An 18,717-nucleotide genomic window follows, 5' to 3' on the forward strand; every position below is an offset into this window, starting at 1 on the left:
TCACTTTGTTGTAGTTTGGGTAGGCCGTGCGTTTCTAGAAATTTATCCATTTCCTCTAGGTTTTCAAATTTGTTGGAGTATAATTTTTCATAATATTCTGTTATGATTCTTTTTATTTCAGTTGAGTCGGTTGTAATGTTGCCCATTTCATTTCTTTTTTGGCTTATTTGCACCCTCTCCTGTTTTTCTTTTGTCAGTTTGGCCAGTGGTTTGTCAATTTTGTTGATTCTTTCAAAGAACCAACTTTTCATTTTGTTGATTGTTCTATTGTTTTTCTATTCTCTATTTCATTTATTTCTGCTCTGATCTTTATTATTTCCTTTCTTCTGGTGGCTGTGTGCTTTTTTTCTTCGCTGTTTTCTTTCTATTTGTTTGAGTTGTGTACTTAATATTTTGATTTTGTCCCTTTCTCCTTTTATGATGTGTGCATCTATTGCTATAAACTGTCCTCTGAGGACTGCCTTTGCTGTGTCCCAGAAGTTTTGGTATGATGTGTTTTCATTCTTGTTTGTTCTAGGAATTTTTTGATTCCATCTCTGATTTCTTCTATTACCCAATGGTTTGTAAGCAGGATGTTATTCAGTTTCCATGTAATTGATTTTTTTTTCCTTGCTCTTTCTGTTGTTATTTTCTACCTTGATGTCATTGTGGTCAGGGAAGATACTTTGCATTATCTTAAAGTTTTTTATCTTGTTGAGGATTGCTCTGTGGCCTAAGATGTGGTCTATTCTGGAGAACGTTCCATGCGCATTGGAAAAGAATGTGTACTTTGCAGCTGTTGGATGGATTGTTCTATATATGTCTGTGAGGTCAAGTTGTCTGATTGTGCCCTTTAGGTCTTCTGTATGTTTGCTGAGTTTCTTTTTAGATGTTCTGTCTGTTACTGCGAGTGGTGTGTTGAAGTCTCCTACTATTATTGTGGAACTGTTAAGTGTGTTTTCAGTACTGTTAGAGTTTGTTTTATGTATTTTGCAGCCCTGTCATTGGGTGCGTAGATGTTTGTTATGGTTATGTCTTCATGCTGGATCTTCCTGTTAATCGTATATAGTGTCCTTCTTTGTCTTTTATGGTGGATTTTGTTTTAAAGTCTATTTTATCTGAGACTAGCATTGTCACTCCTGCTCTTTTTTGGGTAGTTGTTAGCTAGATATATTTTTTTCCAACCTTTGATTTTTCATAAATTCACGTCTCTTGTTTTTAAGGTGTGTCTCTAGTAGACAGCATATTGATGGATCCTGTTTTTTTTTTCCATTCTGTCACTCTCTGTCTCTTGATGGGTGCATGGAGGCCATTTACATTCAGTGTAATTATTGATAGATCTGAGTTTACTGCTGTCATTTTGTAGTGCGTTTTTTTGTGGGGCTGACGTTTTCTTTGTTCTCCTTACTCTCCTGTGTGGAATTCCTTTTGTTTGTGGATTTTTTTTCATTTCTTTTGTTTTTGTAGGTTTTGTTTTTACTGAGTCTTTATGTTTTTCCTCTTTATTTGATGAGTAGATTTGTTAACTTTCTTTGTGGGTACTGTGAAACTTACTCTTATCTTTCTAACTTTGAAGCAGTCTATTATTACTTGGTATCGCTTTGCCTTCCTCTCCATTAGAAGGTTCAATACCTACACCATTTATTCCCTATTTTATTGTTCTGATGTTGTTGTCATTTACAGATTAACTTCTCTGATTCCCTGTTGTTTTTCTCTGTTTGGCTTAGTTTTTCAGATCTTTGCTGTGGAGGGACAGCGTGGTGCTTCTACCTGGAACGCCATGTCGCTGGAAGTCCCCGAGGCCTTTCTTCAGAGGCGCTTGTGGATCGACCCGAACCTCCAACTTTTTGGTTAGCAGCTGAGTGCGATGTTAACCATTTGTACCACCCAGGGACTCCTTACCAAAAAAATTCGTTGCCGTTGAGTGCAATCCAACTCACAATGACCCTATCAGACAGAGTAGAACTGCCCCATAGGGTTTCCAAGGCTGTAAATATTTATTTTAAAATCTTTTTATTGTGCATTAGGTTAAAGTTTACAGAGCAAGTTAGTTTCTCATTCAATAGTCTGTATATAAAGTATTCCATGACATTGGTTTCATCCCTACAATGTGTCAGCACTACCCCCATTTCCATCCTAGGTTCCCCGTTTGCTTTGCTCCTGAATAGCTACCCCTTCCTGTCATCTCATCTTTCCTTTTTGGCAAATGTTGCCCTTTTGATGTCTTATAATTGACTGATGAACACATTCCTCCTGGGTGTTAATGTTTATTTTATGGGCCTGTCTATTGTTTCAGAAACACTGGTGACTTAGTGGTTAAGAGCTACGGCTGCTAACCAAAGAGTTGTCAGTTTGAATCCACCAGGTGCTCCTTGGAAACTATGGGGCAGTTCTACTGTGTCCTATAGGGTCACTATGAGTCAAAATCGACTCAAAGGCAATTTTTTTGTCTGTGGTTTGGCTGAAGGTTGGTCTGTGGCTTGAGTTCTAGTTCAGAAGGATGTCTTAGGGCAATAGTCTCGGGCAAAGGCTCACATCTTTATGGAAGCAGACTGCCACATCTTTCTCCGACAGAGCTGCTGGTGGTTTTGAACTGCCGACTTTACAGTTAGTAACGGAAAGCTTAACCACTGACTCCAGGCCTCCTAGGGACTCCATAGTAGTATTGAAATTTGTTAAAAACAAACAGCAAAAAACAGAACAAACAAAACAACCAACCTACAAGAAAAAAACCCAGTGTATTTGCCAATGTGAAAACATTCACCAGCCATGACTTGTTTCAAAATAGCCAATCAAACCATGAGTTGGGCCAAAATCATATTTTTAAAAAGTTTAAGGGCCACCAAACTTGGTCAAAATGCATCAGTCAGAGGCACCTAAGGACAATGAAAAGAGTCCTAAACTTGTAATCAAATGAGCTAGATGAGATTCTCAGCTCAATTGCTTCCTGTCTCTGTGAGTTCAAGCAAGTGACTTCCTTCTCTGAGCCTCAGAGATGATCTCTAGTCCCTTCACACAAACGCAGAGACTGGATTCCACAACTGTGGTACGTGTTATGAAACACGTAGATGAACATAAGGACTGTTAGAACCACACAACCTCGGAGAACAGACCTGTCCTCTCCAGCATCTCACCATCCCCTTCTTCGACCTCCATGATCCCTAGACTCCAGACACTCTGGAATTTAAGGACTTCTCAGATTTTACTCTTGTTGTTCTATTGTTCTCTTTGTCTGAAGTGCCCTTTCTTCCCTTCATTCACAAACTTTAAAAAAAGTTTTTAAATAGCTAGAATTATTTATTGTTTGAAATCTGCTGCTGAACATACTTTTTGTCATAAACTGTTTGCTGATGTGATCTTATATCTTTTCAATAGTACTTTTTTTTGCTGGGTATTTTGTTTATTTTATTTTCTATAGGCTTTTATTTAATTGTAAAAGTATAGATAACATAATATTTGCCAATTCAACACTTTTCGCATGTACAATTCAGTGAGACCAGTTAAGCAACTGCTCTGTTCTAGGCATCAGGCTATGTGAGCCTTTCTCTATCTCTAGAACTCCTCCTACATATCCACCAAAACCCAACTTAAATGTCACGTCCTCCAGGGAGCCCATTCCCTCACATCTCCCTCTCACATTTCCACCCTCCAATTGAGAGTAGATTTTAGGTCCCTTCCAAATGAGGATTCTGTGCTTTTGGGGTTGACTTGCCTGTGTCCTGCCCTCTTGGGCTCCTGCTTGGAAGATTGATTAGTCTGACAGCACTCTCTGGGCAAAGGCGTTACTGTGTGACAAAGGACTCCAGTGCCACCCTCCTGGGTGCTGTGTGTGTAATACCTTGCCCTTCAGGAGGACATTTCAGGCAGCCTGCTGGCACACTAGAAGCCAAGTCAAGGCAAAACCTGCGTGCCTTAGTTTGCCAGGGCTGCTATAACAAAATACTGCAGAGTAGGTGGCTTGAAGGAACAGGAATTTATTTTCTCACTTTTCTGGAGGCTAGATGTCCAAATCAGGGTCTCAGCCATGTTGATTCCTTCTGCGGGCCTCTCTCCTAGCTTCTGATGGTGGTTGGCAATCCTTGGGGTTCCTTTGTGCTTATAGATGCATCTGCCTCCATTGTCACATGACATATCCCCGTTTGTCTGTCTTTCTGTCTGTCTTCCAGTTGTATAAGAATCCACTCAGAAAGGAGTAGGTTTGGGATCCACCCTGCTCTGGTACGACCTCATTAACATAACAAAAGAAAACCTCTATCTCCAAACAGGGTCATATTTACTGGTACAGGGGTTAGACTTCAGGTTAACTTTTCTGGGGACACAACTCTATCCACAACACTGCATATCAGGCCTCTGGAGTCAGGTGAAGGAGCGGGATTCAATGGGATGGCCATGAGAAGTGTGTGGTCCAAGAGAATGGTTACAACTCGCCAGTTTGACTTGGCCAACATAAAAAGTCTTCAAAGTTCAAAGAAAGCAAACTAGGCTGTAAAAATCTGGAAAACAAGGATCCTGGCTTCCTATGCTTATCTAATTTCTTCCATTGCCTAATGCAGTGGTGGACAAGCAGAAGTTCAACTCTTGCTCTTTCAAAACTCAACTCAGACATTAATCTGACAGAGCTTTCCTTAACTCTCCTTTCCTCTACCCTCTGAGACAAAAAGCACCTCTCCTGTGCTCCCAGGGCGTCTTGTGCTTATCACCTACCTTGCTTTTCTTTTGCCTACCACATTATATTGAAAATATGTGTTTGGGTTTCTGCCACCCCACTATATCAAGGATTCTTTGAGGCAGATGACCTAGCAGAGTATCTGTCACAAAGATCAGGCTCAATAAATTCCTGCAACAGCCTCCCAGATGGTCCTCATGCTTCTACTCTGTTGTTAGTTGCTGTTGAGTCAGTTCCAACTCATGGCGACACCGTGCACAACAGAACAAAATGTTGTCTGGTCCTCCACGATTCTCATCATCTACTTTGTGGAGGCAGCGCTTCCCCAGTTGTATTTTTGAGTGTCTTTCAACCTAAAGTGCTAATTTTCTGAAACTATATCAGACAATGTTCTGTTGTGATCCACAGTGTTTTCATTAACTGATTTTGAAAGTAGATTACTAGGCTTTCTTCCTAGTACATCTTAGTCTGGAAGCTCCGCTGAAACCTGTCCACCATGGATGACCCTGCTAGTATTTGAAATACTGGTGGCAAAACTTCCAGCATCACTGCAACACCGAAGCCACCGTTGCTGTTGTTGTTAGGTGCCGTCGAGTCAGTTCCGACCCACAGCAACTTTCTGTAGAACAGAATGAAACACTGCCTGGTCCTTCACCATCCTCACAATGGTTGTTATGCTTGAGCCCATTGTTGAAGCCACTGTGTCGCTCCATCTCGTTGAAGGTCTTCCTCTTTTTCACTGACCCTCTCCTTTACCAAGCATGATAGTCTTCTCCAGGGACTGATCTCTCCTGACAACATGTCCAAAGTATGTGAGACATAGTCTTGCCCTCCTTGCTTCTAAGGAGCATTCTGGTTGTACTTCTTCCAAGACAGATTTGTTCATTCTTTTGGCAGTCCATGATATATTCAATATTCTTCACCAACACCGCAATTCAAAGTCAACAATTTTTCTTCGGTGTTCCTTATTCATTGTCCAACTTTCGCATGCATATGCTGTGATTGAAAACATCATGGCTTGGGTCAGGTGCACCTTAGTCTTCAAGGTGACATCTTTGTTTTTCAATACTTTAAAGAGGTCTTTTGCAGCAGATCTGCCCAGTGCCTTGCATCTTTTGATTTCTTGACTGCTGCTCCCATGGGTGTTGATTGTGGATCCATGTAAAGTGAAATCCTTGACAACTTCAATCTTTTCTCCGTTTACCATGATGTTGCTCATTGATCAAGTTGTGAGGATTTTTGTTTTCTTTATGTTGAGTCACCATTGCAGGAAAAAATCACAGACGAATGGTAAGATTCTACGCTAGATGCCCCCAATCCATTCTCCACCCAGCAGCCAGAATGATCTCCTTCATACGTAAATCACAAGTCACTCACCTGATTAAAACCCTCCAATAGTTTTCCAATGCATGTAGGATAAAATCTTCGTAGAGATAGCTTCTTGTCATTCAGACCTCATTTCCATTGCTACCTCCTTAGGGAGGCCTTGCTGGTTCCCCACCTCACCTAGCAGTCAACCTATCCTGACATCCTCTTTTCTTTTCTTTGTGGAACTAATCACCATATGAAATTATCTAGGTTACTCATTCCTTAACTTGGTAATTGCCTGATTCTTCCCTAGACAAGCAAGAGAGTAGGGCCCTTACCTGTCTTGTTTACCCCACACCTATAACAGTGCCTTGTACAGAGTTACTGTTCAATGCATATTCGCTGAATGAATGAATAACAAATAAGAGCTGGGTTATTTGAATTGAGTTACTGTTTTCTAATGGAGGGAAATGAATAGGTGATGTAGAACACAAGTGAGATACTTTTGGTGGTGGTGGTCTGGCAGCCAAGAAGCCACACCATCAAGGGTTTCGAATGTCTTGCTGTGGGGCCAACTCTTCTCCCCAGACCTTGGTAATATTTATAGCAGTTATCATGACTGTGGAGCCCTGGTGGCCAAGTGGTTAAGAGCTCAGGCTGCAACCAAAAGGTCGGCAGTTCAAATCCACCAGCTGCTTCTTGTAAAGCCTGTGGAGCAGTTCTACTCTGTCCTATAGGGCCTCTGTGAGTTGGAATCGACTTGATGGCAACAAGTTTGGTTGATTTTGGTATCATGACCACCTGCTTCTCTTTTCCAGGGTCCGTAACCCAATCTCTTCAAATGTTTTCCCCTTATGATTTTCTCTTTTTACTGTCAAGAGGAGCCTCAGAAGGTGAGCATCTTTTGTTTCAAGGGAATCATCCATGAGTGGATATGACTTCTAATTACTTTTCAAAGGCATTTCTTCCCCTGAAAGCACCCCAGCTCCTTGGGTCTGCACCCCACAGAGAACAGGAGGGGGAAAAGCAGCAAGTGAGAAAAGGCTCAGGAGAAAATGTAGAAAGAGTAGAGGGAAAAAGAGAGGGGCAAATCAAGAAGGAAGTGGGAGAGGCAGGGGGAGAGAAATAGACTCCAAGTGAGGCTGGGGCTGCCCCCTGCCACGTGTCAGAACCCTGAGGGAGTCCCATTCCTCTTCTCTCCTCATTTCAGGTCTTGGAAACAATGTCCTTCCTCACTGTTCAATCTCCGTGTGACAATTTTGGGTACATGGGACAATCTCAGAGAGAAAAGGGAAAACTTGGGCGGACTCCCAGCAAGAGGCCAGCTCACTGTGCTTCTCTCTCTCTCTCTTTTGTTTTTATTATTGTAGTTTAAGTGAAAGTTTACATTTCAAGTTAATCTCTTATACAAAAGTTTACACATACATTGTTATGTGAACTTAATTGCTCTCCCTATACTGTGACAGCACACTCCTCCTTTCCACCCCTGATTTCCCATGTCCGTTCAGCCAGCTCCTAACACTCTCTGCCTTCTCAACTCACCTCCAGACAGAAGCTGACCGGTTAGACTCACGTATCTACTTGAGTTAAGAAGCACACTCTTCAGGAGTATCATTTTATGTCCCACAATCCAGTCCAATCTTTGTCTGAAGAGCTGGCCTCAGAAATTGTTTCTGTTATGGGCTGACAGAGAGTCCAGGGTCCATGCTTTCCGGGGTTCCCCTAATCTCGGTCAGACCATCAATCTGGTCTTTTTACTAGAATTTGTGTTCTGCACCCCACCTTTCTCCTGCTCCATCAGGCACTCTCTGTTGTGTTACCTGTCAGGGCGGTCATTGGTGGTAGCTGGGCACCATCTAGTTCTTCTGGTCTCAGGATAATGCAGTCTCTGTTTTATGTGTCTCTTGGACTAATACTTTCCTTGTGTCTTTGGTGTTCCTCCTTCTCTTCACTCCTGGTGGTTGGGACCAACTGATGCATCTTAGATGGCCACTTGCTAGCTTTTAAGACCCCAGACGCCACTCACCAAAGCAGGATGAAGAACATTTTCTTAATAAACTATGTTATGCCAATTGACCTAGATGTCCCCTGAAAGCATGGTCCCCAGAACCCCGCCCCTGCTACTCTGTCCCTCGAAGTGTTTGGTTATATTCAGGAAAGTTCTTAGCTTTGGTTTAGTCTTGTGCTGACTTCCCCTGTAGTGTGTGCTGTCCTTCCCTGCACCTAAGATAATTCTTGTCGACTATCTAGTTAGTGAGTAACCCTCACCCTCCCTCCTCACCCTCGTAACCATCAAAGAATGTTTCTTCTGTGTTTAAATTTTTCTTGAGTTCTTATAATAGTGGTCTTATGCAATATTTTTTCTTTTGTGACTGACTAGATTCACTCAGCATAATGTCCTCCAGATTCCTCCATGTTATAAGATGTTGCACGGCCTCATCGTTGTTCTTTATCATTGCGTGGTATTCCATTGTGTGAATACACCGTAATTTGTTTATCCATTCATCCGTTGATAGGCACCTATGTTGTTTCTATCTTTTTGCTATGGTGAACAGTGCTGCAGTGAACATGGGTGTACATACATCTATTTGTGTTACGGCTCTAATTTCTCTAGAATATATTCCAAGGAGCGGGACTGCTGGATCATATGGTACTTCTATTTGTAGCATTTTTAAGGAAGTGCCAAATCGATTTCCAAGGTTGTACCATTTTACATTCCCAACAACAGTGTATAAATGTTCCAGTCTCTCCATATCCTCTCCAACATTTATCATTTTGTGTTTTTTTTTGGATTAATGCTAGTCTTGTTGGGGTGAGATGGTATCTCATTGTAGTTTTGATTTGCATTTCTCTAATGGCTAATGATCATGAACATGTCTTCTTGTGTCCGTTAGTCACCTAAATGTCTTCTTTGGCGAAGTGCCTCTTCATATCCTTTACCCATTTTTTAATTCGGTTATTTATCTTTTTGTTGTTGAGGTTTTCCAGTATCTTGCAGATTTTAGAGATTAGACGCTGATTGGATTTTTCGTAGCCAAAATTATTTTTCCCAGTCTGTAGGTTGTCTTTTGACTCTTTTGGTGAAGTCCTTTGATGAGCATAGTGTTTGATTTTAGGAGCTCCCATATCCAGTCTTTTTGAAGGGACAGTCAACTGTCTCCAGAAATCCTTTCTCTCAGAGCAAGGATTGGTGTGCCTGACAGGAAACAAGTTCATATGGGGGTGGATTCTTCTGGGGGCACTCAAGGAACCCTGCAGGGAACTTGGATAAGAGGTGAATTTCCTACCACCTCCTTCAGGAGGTAACACCACATGTTGATATAAAAACCTCAGTAGCTAATACTTCTGAGCTGGGACATGTCCTCTGGCAGGATTTCCACTGAGTCTAGTGGAGTTTCTGGTCAGCCAGGCTGAGCTGAGACTGAACAACTGCTACAACTGCTTTGGACTTAAAGGCATGAGAGTGATGATTTGGATTTGAATCATAGGGTGGACTGATTCCCAGATCAAGTCTTTTCCCACACGTTTCTCATCTGCAGGGTCCTTGGACTTCCTTAATTCTGGGATTCCAGAGGCTGGAAAGGGGAGATCTCTTTCTCCTGGCTGAGAAAACTCTTCTCATCTCCATGTTCTCCGCTGTGGGATGCAGGGTAGGGGGCTGTGATGACCTCCAGTGACTTCTCTTTGGATGATCATGGGAGAGGTGTCTGGTGTGGACATCACCACATCTCCCCTGACTCGAGATCTCATCACCAACCCACACTGTTATCTGCAGCTGGTGACAGGAAGAGAGGTTGGTATTAACTGAGCTGAATCCTCCTGGGATGCTGAGCTCCACACTCTGAACTTCTGTTTCTCTCTTAAACCTTTGAGGATACGTCTCAGCTTCTGGAATGCTAACGGCAAATCTGCAGCTCGGGCTCACGTCACCAGAAAATGGCCATCTTCCCCACAGGTAAAGCTAAAGGATGGCCAATTTTATTTCTCAGGCACTTAGAAGTTGTCACAGAAAGAGTCCCTTCCCAGACCTCAAAACTTTCGGACTTCCTACTGGAATGATGTTCTAAGCGGAAACTCAAACTCCCAGCTTGATGCCTCAGCCTGTGCAAGGCCCTAGCTGCTTTCTCAAATGAATTGTGTTCCTCTCTCTTTTCCCACCTTCTGTGGACAGAGCCTTTTCTTCCTCTTTGGAATCAGGCTCACCAATTCTAGTACACCTGGAAGCTCTCACGTTCCAGCCCTTCATGAAGGGTAACTCTGCCGTGACTTGATCTGGTTGAACCTGCTTAGCATACTGCTGGGCTCTGGTGTCTTCTCTAGTAGCTTTCTGGAACAAAGGATCTATCAGCATTGGATGTCTTCCCAGCTCTCCAGAAAATCCTTCTGGGACCACATAACTCTTCATAGCGCCAAGCACACATGGTAAGGCCTCTGTGTTCTCCACCACAGCTAAGGATACTTTATGTACATGAAGCCCATAAGCACCCTGTGAGGCATAATCAGAAGGCATCCCACAGCCTCTTTAATTTTTCCCTTTTCTCTGATGGCTGTCACTCTTACATTTCCCCAAGGGTAAAACGACAGCTCCTGGCAATCACTCCCTCCTGGCCCCTCACCCTCTCCTGGAGGACTGTGTGATCAGCCCCACAGCTGCCCCTGGATGTTACCCCAGCCTCAGGATGCAGGCCAAGGCTCAGAGCCACAGGGTGAACTCATCCCCAGGACCCTCAGACCTCAGGCACTGTGAGCCAGACCATCTTTCTCCAGGACGATGTTCAGTGTCCTAAGAAATTCAGAGTCTGTGGTAGGGATGCTAAAAATGATTCTTGAAGCACCTACTTACTCTGCTATCTTTTTGGGGCTCTGAGAGTTAGATTTCTCAGTGCACAAAAAGTTCTTTATTTTCCTTCTCTGCTCTTTGGAATATTCAGCCAAACACCTTCTATCTATCGGGGGACTAAAAGCCTCCTGTAGGTTTGCTGGTGTTCCTTTTTTATTTTGTCTTGTAAATAGCTTCTAAGCTGCATCTAACCCTTTTTTATGTCTCAAAACTATATGGAATGTAATAGTAAAAGTGGGGGGTGTGAGGGAACCAAATCAAACAGCAAAAACAACAAAATCATCCTGGAAGATGCCTTTAAGTTCAGCCTCATCCCCGTTCACAGGAATCCTCAAAGAAAGCATTGACTTTGGATGGTCCACATCCATCCAGCTTCCTAGCTGTGTGACAGCTTTGTGTCAAACACTGGTCGGTTCTAATTCTGAAGGAATAAATTAGTCCATGATGCTGACACAAGCTGGATCGGATCCCAAAATATAATGGTTGTGATGTCCTGCATAAGTTCAGAATAAAATACCATTGATGTTTTCAGCTGCTGTTGAGTTGGCTCCGAATCATGGTGAGCCCACGTACAACATAACAAAACGTTCCCTAGTCCTGTGCCATCTTCATGATTGTTGGTATGTCTGAGTCCATTGTTGTGGCCATTGTGTATTTTGAGTGTCTTTTAACCTAGGAGGCTCATCTTCCACACTGCATAGGACGATATTCTGTTGTGATCTATAGTGTTTTCATTGGCTAATTTTCGGAAGTAGATCAGCTGATCTGTCTTCCTAGTCTGTCTTAGTCTGGAAGCTCCACTGAAACCTGTCCACTGTGAGTGACCCTGCTGTATTTGAAATACTAGTGGCACAGCTTCCAGCATCATAACAACACACAAACCTCCATAGTATGACAAATTGACAGATGTGGGGTGGTGGTAGGGAAACCCACTACATATATCTTATTTTTCTCATCAGTTGCTTCAGCTCCTACCTGTTCAGTTCCTCCTCGTGAAGCTTCTCCCACCTCTGAATTGTCCAAACACCTCAGGGGCTTTCTTACTCTATTGCCGGAATCTATTCTGTTAAGACACTTACTTATCCTCCTAGCTATAAGCTGTGGCTGCTGAGGACTGGCCGTGTGGTTCTATAGATGGACCGAGGCCTTGATGCAGGCTGTCCTGCAGGGATGGTTTGGGTCCAAGTCCAGACCTCAGTGGTGTCTCATGTCGGGCCTGAGGTTCTGAGTCTTTCAATTTATGTTGCCACAGCAGCTAACACAGAACATTCAGTGGGGAGCCTGTGGTAGTAAATGGTGGTCACTAGGTGAGACTTAAAAAATTGTATCTCAGAAGCCTTAATAATCTCTTCCTACCTTGGCGCTTTGGTCGTGGTCACCAGTTGTCTTAGTCCTCTAGTGCTGCTATAACAGAAATACCACAAGTGGTTAGCTTCAACAAAGTAAATAAATTTTACTCATAGTCCGGTAGGCCAGAAGTCCAAATTCAGGGGTTCAGCTCCAGGGGAAGGCTTTCTCCCTCTGTCAGCTCTGGAGGAAGGTCCCCGTCGTCCATCTTCGCTTCGTCTGGGAGCATCTCAGCGCAGGAACGTCAGGTCCAAAGGATGTGCTCTGCTCCTGGTGCTGGTTTCTTGGTGGTATGAGGTCCCCAACTCTCTGCTGCTTCCTTTCCTTTTATCTCTTGTAAGACAAAAGGTAGCGCAGGCCACACCCTAGGGAAACTCCCTTTCCATTGGATCAGGGGTATGACCTTAGGAAGGGTGTTATACAATCCCAACCTAATCCTCTTTAACATCAAATTACCATCACAAAATGGAGGACAACCACAGAATACTGGGAATCCTTGCCCAACCAAATTGATACACACTTGTTTCGGGGAACATAATTCAATCCATGACACCAGTCCAGCTTGGTATCTCTCTCTAACTGTCAAGTTCCGGAAGAGTGAGATGGGAAAGGTGGGAAGGTGAGGAGGTATACATGTATTGGTCCTTCACGCCTGAAAACCCTGGGATCCTTCTTGAAAATGGACCCTGTGCTCCAGTAATTAAGTTTGCGACCCAGAGCAACCTAGGGAGAGGTCTCTTAGCTGCCCGCCCTCTGAGATAGGGAAGGGAAAAAGGGACTGAGCCCCTAAGCAAAGGACCCTGAACTAAAAAAGTGCTTAACTAACGACAGAAAACCCATTATCTTGGAACATTCAATAAAGAAAGAAGAACCCAATGTACTTCCTTGATAAGATGCTTTTCAGAAGAACCCGCCGAATCTGATCCCTGGATCTTGTGCAGACATCTGCAAGGTGACTGACCGACCGGCAACAAGAATTGACCTGGCACCACGGGGGAACCGCGCAAGCCATCCAGTCCCAGGAGCCTGTGTTATGGGTTCCATCTTGAATTACCTCTTGCGCCCGCACCTAATCTTCATAACCCTACCTCTTTCATGAAAAAAGATGTTGCCTTTTCCCGCCTAAAAACCTTTATAAGCGCCACCCAATCCTTTCTTCGGGGAGACAAAAGCTAGCGTTGTATTGTCCCTCTTTGTCTCCGCTCTCCAGCTACTTTTTCTCAATAAAACTTTGTTGGTGCAGAAAACTTGAGCCTCTTCTGGTCATTGTTGGTCAGTAGAAGGGAAGAACCTCCCAGGGGCAGCCCAGGTCAGGCAAAAAACCCCGGCATCACCTCCATAAACTAGACGATCTTTAAACTGACAATTTGCTTGCCCAAAACCGAGGTGCTGATAACTGATTTTCCTAAAGCAACCACAAACCACCTGTGTCACAGAACAGAACTACCCCATAGGGTTTTCTTGGCTGTAATCTTTAGGGGAGCAGATCACTAGGTCTTTCTCTGGCATATATTTGTTAGAATTAATGAACCATTATTAATACGTTATTATTAACTCATGCCCATGGTTTATTGAGCTCCTTAGTTTTTAACTAACGTCCCTTTTCTCTTCCAAGGGCACAAGTTTACTTGTGTTGTTTTTATTGTCATTATCATTTTTGCTCTGATAGACAGTTGGCAGACGTTTCTTCCTCTCCTTCCTTCTCCGGGAAGGAGCCTTCCAGTCTGCGAAACCTGTTCTCTTAGCCCTTTATTAGGGCGAGGGTGTGGAGCCACCCCTGAAGGCTGGGCCATGGCCCAGAGTTAAGGATGTGCAGGGTATGGGTGTGTGAGTTGGTGAGGCAAGGGCGGGGATGTTTGTTTCAAGCTGAGCAGGAGGTGCGATATGGGGTGGTTGCAATCTGAGCTGTCCGTGTTGCAGCCAAAGCCACAGCTTAGAAGTTTTTCTTGAGCAACAGAACATGTCCAGCAATTGCCTCAAGAAGAATCAGAGAGAGGATTTCTTCACCCATGGTTGAAGGTCAAGCTTGGAGTGCCTTATATAGACATCACTGGTCCAGTGTCCCTCACTAGTGTGGCTTCTTGCTACAGCTCCTTGCAGCCTGTGCATTGAGGGGGTAAGTGCCCTTACCTTGGTTGGGTCCACTGGGTGGTGATTGCACTTGGTCACTTTGCAGGCCTTGGGAAGCCACAAACCCCACTTGCCTGAGCACGTCTGGTTTGACTGCATTTTGTCCCAAGCAGAGCAGATCTTGCTGCGCTAGGTAGACTCAGGTTTAGGATTTACGGATGACTAAGCTGGGTGGAAGCCCTGGTGACGCAGTGGTTAAGAGCTTGGCTGCTAACCAAAATGTTGTCAGTACAAATCTACCAGCAGCTCCTTGGAAACCCTATGGTGGAGTTCAACTCTGTCCTATGGGGTCACTATGAGTTGGAATCCACTCGTCGGCATCGGGTTTGATCTTTTTGTTTTAAGGTGGGGTGTGATGGTGAAGGTTTGTAAGAGGTGTGGCACAGAGACCATCACCTGGGATTATGAAGAGCCTGATGCACCACAGAGCTCTTCCCAGGTTAGCATGAGTGAGCAACACCTTAAGGATTATCCTTCTTCGTGAATGGGGTGGCATGAAACACTGTGGGCCACCCAGGCTGATTCTTTTAGATTTTAGTTGGTATTACGTATCTTTCTCTTCCCCATCCTATCTATAAGTGAAAAATTCAGCATGGGTCAGACACAGAGTCAAGAGAGCACAATACAGATCGGGGAAAGCCATGCCTTTCTCTAAACCCTTGATGCAGAAAGAGAAGACTAAGTGCATGTAGGGTGCAGGGCAAGGCTGGGGCTCTTGACTCTCCTCACAGGTCAACTCGAGGTCGGGAAGATGTCGACAACGCTGGAAGACTACATGGAGGGCATCATTAATGTCTTCCACCGGTACTCTGTGAGGGTGGGGCATTTTGACACTCTCTCTAAGGGTGGGCTGAAGCAGCTGATCACAAAGGAGCTTCCAAACACCCTCAGGGTAGGTGATGCCCCCTCTCACGTCAAGCTGCCCCACACTTCTGCACTGAGGGCAGTGTCAAGGCTAGAAGGATGACGGTGGGACAAGGAGTAGGAGAGGGAGTAGCCCCAGTTAGAACCCCCAGGATGTTCTCTGATGGCTGCAGGCAGGTGCTTTGCTTCCCTGTCTCCATGGCTCACCTATCACCTTAGGCTGCTTGTACTTCCCCTCTCTAGAATCAGTTTCCTCGTATGTGACCCAGTTTCCTCGTATGTGAGGTGGAGAGAGGCAGTGGAGGGGCTGGATTAGGTGACCTCTGGAGTACCGTCCAGGTGGAGTCTTGTATGATTCCTGGATGGTTCCCCATAGTTCCTTTTCTCCTTCCTCTGTTTCCTCACATGAGGTTCTCCCCCACAGTTTTGGCTAATGAGTTAATGTTCCTGAGTCCCCCTTAGCTGATCTTCGAGGGATGGGGGGCCTGGAGAGAGGAAGGCAAGGGTCTTGTCTGGAGGTTCTGAGCTCACAATCTGTGTTATCCCTTTCTCCTAGAATACCAAAGATCCAGCTTCCATTGATAAACTATTCCAAGAGCTGGATGCTGATCATGACGGACAGGTCGACTTTAGGGAGTTCCTGATCCTGTTGGCCAGAGTACTGGAGACAGCTCATGAAAATATCCACAAAGAATAGGAAACTCTCCCAGAATTTCTCTCCTAGCAATGTCCCCAAGAGGTTTCTCACCCCATCACCAACTCCCAGCCTTGCCTGAGGGAAGGGATAGGCAATAAATGCACTCTTAAAACGTTCTTAACAGTCTCTGTATTTTTTTTCTTTTCATGCCCATGGTCCTCAAACTTGATCATGCCTCACCCCTCTGAAAATCCTCATTTAGATCCCTTACACCCTTTTCTCCATTTGTTCATCAAATATTGAATTTCCACCATTTGTTCATTCACTCATTTCTTCATTCATTCAACAAGTATTCACTGAGCATTTCTGATAGCCAGAGACAAAAGAGACAATGTCCCTGTCCTCTTGGAGCATGCATTCTATTGGAGCTTGCATTTCATTGCATTCTAATCCAGCCCCTCCCCTGCCTCTCTCCACTTTCCACAGAGGAAACAAATTCCCTTCTATTGAATTTGATTGCATTCTGCTAGAAAGGAGCCCTGGTGGCAAAGTAGTTAAGCACTCGGCTGCTAACTGAAAGGTCAGTGGTTTGAACCCATCAAGCCCTCCTTGGGAGAAAGATGTAGCAGCCTGCTTCCATAAAGATTACAGCCTTGGAAACCCTATGAGGCAGTTCTACTCTGTCCTTTAGGGTCACTATGAGTGGGAATTGAGTTGATGGCAGTGGGTTTGGTTTTCTATTAGAAAATGAAAAGATATGCCAACAAAAATCTATCACATAATACACTGGTAGGTGATGACAAGTGACATGAAGAACACTAAAGAGGGGGGTGGGGCTGGGGTAGAAGTGATGGAGGAGGGGTGCTTGCTTAGGAGGGATGATGAAGGAATGCATTTAAGCAGAATCCTGAAAAAGATGAAGGAGGGTGGCTTGCTGATATCTGGGGGCAAGAGTTCTGGCAAGCGGAGACTAAGGTCCAGGGCTGGGCAAGGCCTGACCTGCTGAGAGGACAGCACCAAAGCCAACGTACCTAGGGTGGAGTGAGTGAGGCAGGGAGGGGTGGGAGACAGGCGTAAAGGGAACAGGGAGCAGAGAAGCAGGGACTTATAGACTGTGGGTGGCACAAACTGTTAAGTATTCGACTAAGAGCCTGAAGGTTGACAGTTTGAACTCACCCAGAGGCACCTTGGAAGAAAGGCCTGGAAATGTACTTCTGAAAAATCAGCTATTAAAAACCCTATGGAGCACAGTTCTTCTCTGCACACCATGGGTTGCCATAGTCGGACTCAACTGGACAGCAGCTAACAATATAGACTGTGGGAGGACTTTGAAATTTATTCTAAGGGTGCTAGTGGAAGAGGCTGCATAGGCCCAGCTCAGTATTATTTACTCCCCATTGCTAACCGCCACGTTGTCTCATGACCTTGTTTTCCCTCCTGTTGCAGTCTGTACAAAAGGTTTAAAATTAACCGATGTTCCTCCTTGGAGGGTGGAAAACAAGGGATAATGACCTAAGTATGACAAGTCTAACAAAGCACCCATCTTGGGAGAACAAAAGCAGGATGTTGACAGATAACCTTCAAGAAAAGATGAACTCATCTGGGACGTGACCACCTCAAGGGGGAACTAACACAAACTTCTAAGACCCATAATCTTGTCCCTATAAAAGCCTTCAGCCGATTTGCAGTCGGGGAGACTGTTTTTCTGGAAGAATCTATTCCCCTCTGTCTCCTATACATCAATATATAATAAAACTCTTGCTTCTCACCTCACCCCCGTCTCAGAATTGGCTGCTGTGGCAGACGTCTCCAATCTGCTTTATTGTGGTAACAAATTTGGTGGCCCGTACAGGGAGCTTCAGCCGCTTGAGACCCAGCGGCTCCGGGGTAGGGCTTGGGGCTGATTGACGGCTCTCCCCAACAAGTACCCAGGAGAAATTTCATTTGCCTCTGGGGAGACAATAGTCCAGACCTTGGTCTGCAACGGCACGGCTGGTCCCCAACAGTGCCAAAAGAGGTGGGTAAAAAAAAAGCAAGACCTGCATAAGAGGGATCCCAAGGTGAGTCCGCGACTCCTCTCCCTGTTGCCCTCAGGGCCAGGGTGGATAGAGCAGGCCCGAGGTTTCCAGAGTGAGACCTGAGCGCTTGGTTTCTGAGGTGAGAGGTGCCTCAGATGACCGATCTCCACGAGTAGGGTATCAAGAAGGGACTCCTGGTGACTCTAGAGTCCTGGTTCCGGGTGTGTGAGTGCTGGTAAATATGTCTGGGAGGTTGAGATTCTTTAAGATCACCTCTGTCGGCAGGCAGGGCCATCTGAGAGGTTGAAGGGGTGGAGATCACCTCCGTCAGCTTGTGGGATTTATTCGTTTACTGTGGTTCTGTGTCAGTCCTGTCCATTGTCTGTGTGTACCAAGTATTATAGCATCTACTTGGGCGTTGTGATTTGGCTGTTAGGGAAAGTGAAAATACCTCGGGTGAGACTGGCTCTTGAGACAGCCATAGTATCTTAAGACGATGTTCGCGGGTTAACTGATATGGATCTCGAGAGCCCTGAAAATGCCAGAATGGTCAATATAATCTTTACAGGACAAAGTACCCCTGATATTAAGAGAAAGCTTCAGAAACAAGGAAACCAAAAGCTTGAACCTTATCACTTGACATCTTTGATAAATGATCCTGGTTTTCCCCCCCTTCTACTGATTCACTGGCTTGGAGTTCATAGTTAAAAACACTATAAACTGAGTATACTAGAAGTAAGTTGGAATTTCAGTGACCACTTTGTGAAAATGAGCTTTCATTTGTGTCGTCCGTTTTTTCCTTAAGGCAACTTTGCTTGATGTTCAGGTTTTGTCAAAAGGTCTAATATTCCTCCATGTGAGGCTCCAGCCAGTTAATAAGGTTTATCTAGAACTGTTTTTTCCATTGAATTGAGTCGATCTTACCCAA

The 18,717-nt window shown here is 44.5% G+C and overlaps 1 protein-coding gene across 2 annotated transcripts; it reads left to right on the forward strand.

Moving 5' to 3' along the window:
• The first annotated feature begins 14,000 nt into the window (after positions 1–14,000).
• Positions 14,001–15,947, forward strand: LOC101358540 (protein S100-A12-like). 2 transcript variants are annotated; one of them, XM_023742596.1, is made up of 4 exons: positions 14,001–14,256; positions 14,616–14,709; positions 15,002–15,162; positions 15,691–15,947. In XM_023742596.1, exons 3-4 carry the CDS (start codon positions 15,022–15,024, stop codon positions 15,829–15,831), a joined length of 282 nt encoding a protein of 93 aa, XP_023598364.1. In that variant the 5' UTR covers positions 14,001–14,256; positions 14,616–14,709; positions 15,002–15,021; the 3' UTR covers positions 15,832–15,947. The 2 variants fall into 2 exon arrangements, with proteins under 2 accessions (XP_023598364.1, XP_004388694.1); XM_004388637.2 differs by lacking the exon at positions 14,616–14,709 and having other exon boundaries at positions 14,002–14,256.
• The last annotated feature ends 2,770 nt before the right edge of the window (positions 15,948–18,717 follow it).

This window comes from Trichechus manatus, unplaced genomic scaffold, assembly GCF_000243295.1.
Source record: "Trichechus manatus latirostris isolate Lorelei unplaced genomic scaffold, TriManLat1.0 scaffold00213, whole genome shotgun sequence".
In the NCBI taxonomy this organism is placed as follows: domain Eukaryota; kingdom Metazoa; phylum Chordata; class Mammalia; order Sirenia; family Trichechidae; genus Trichechus; species Trichechus manatus.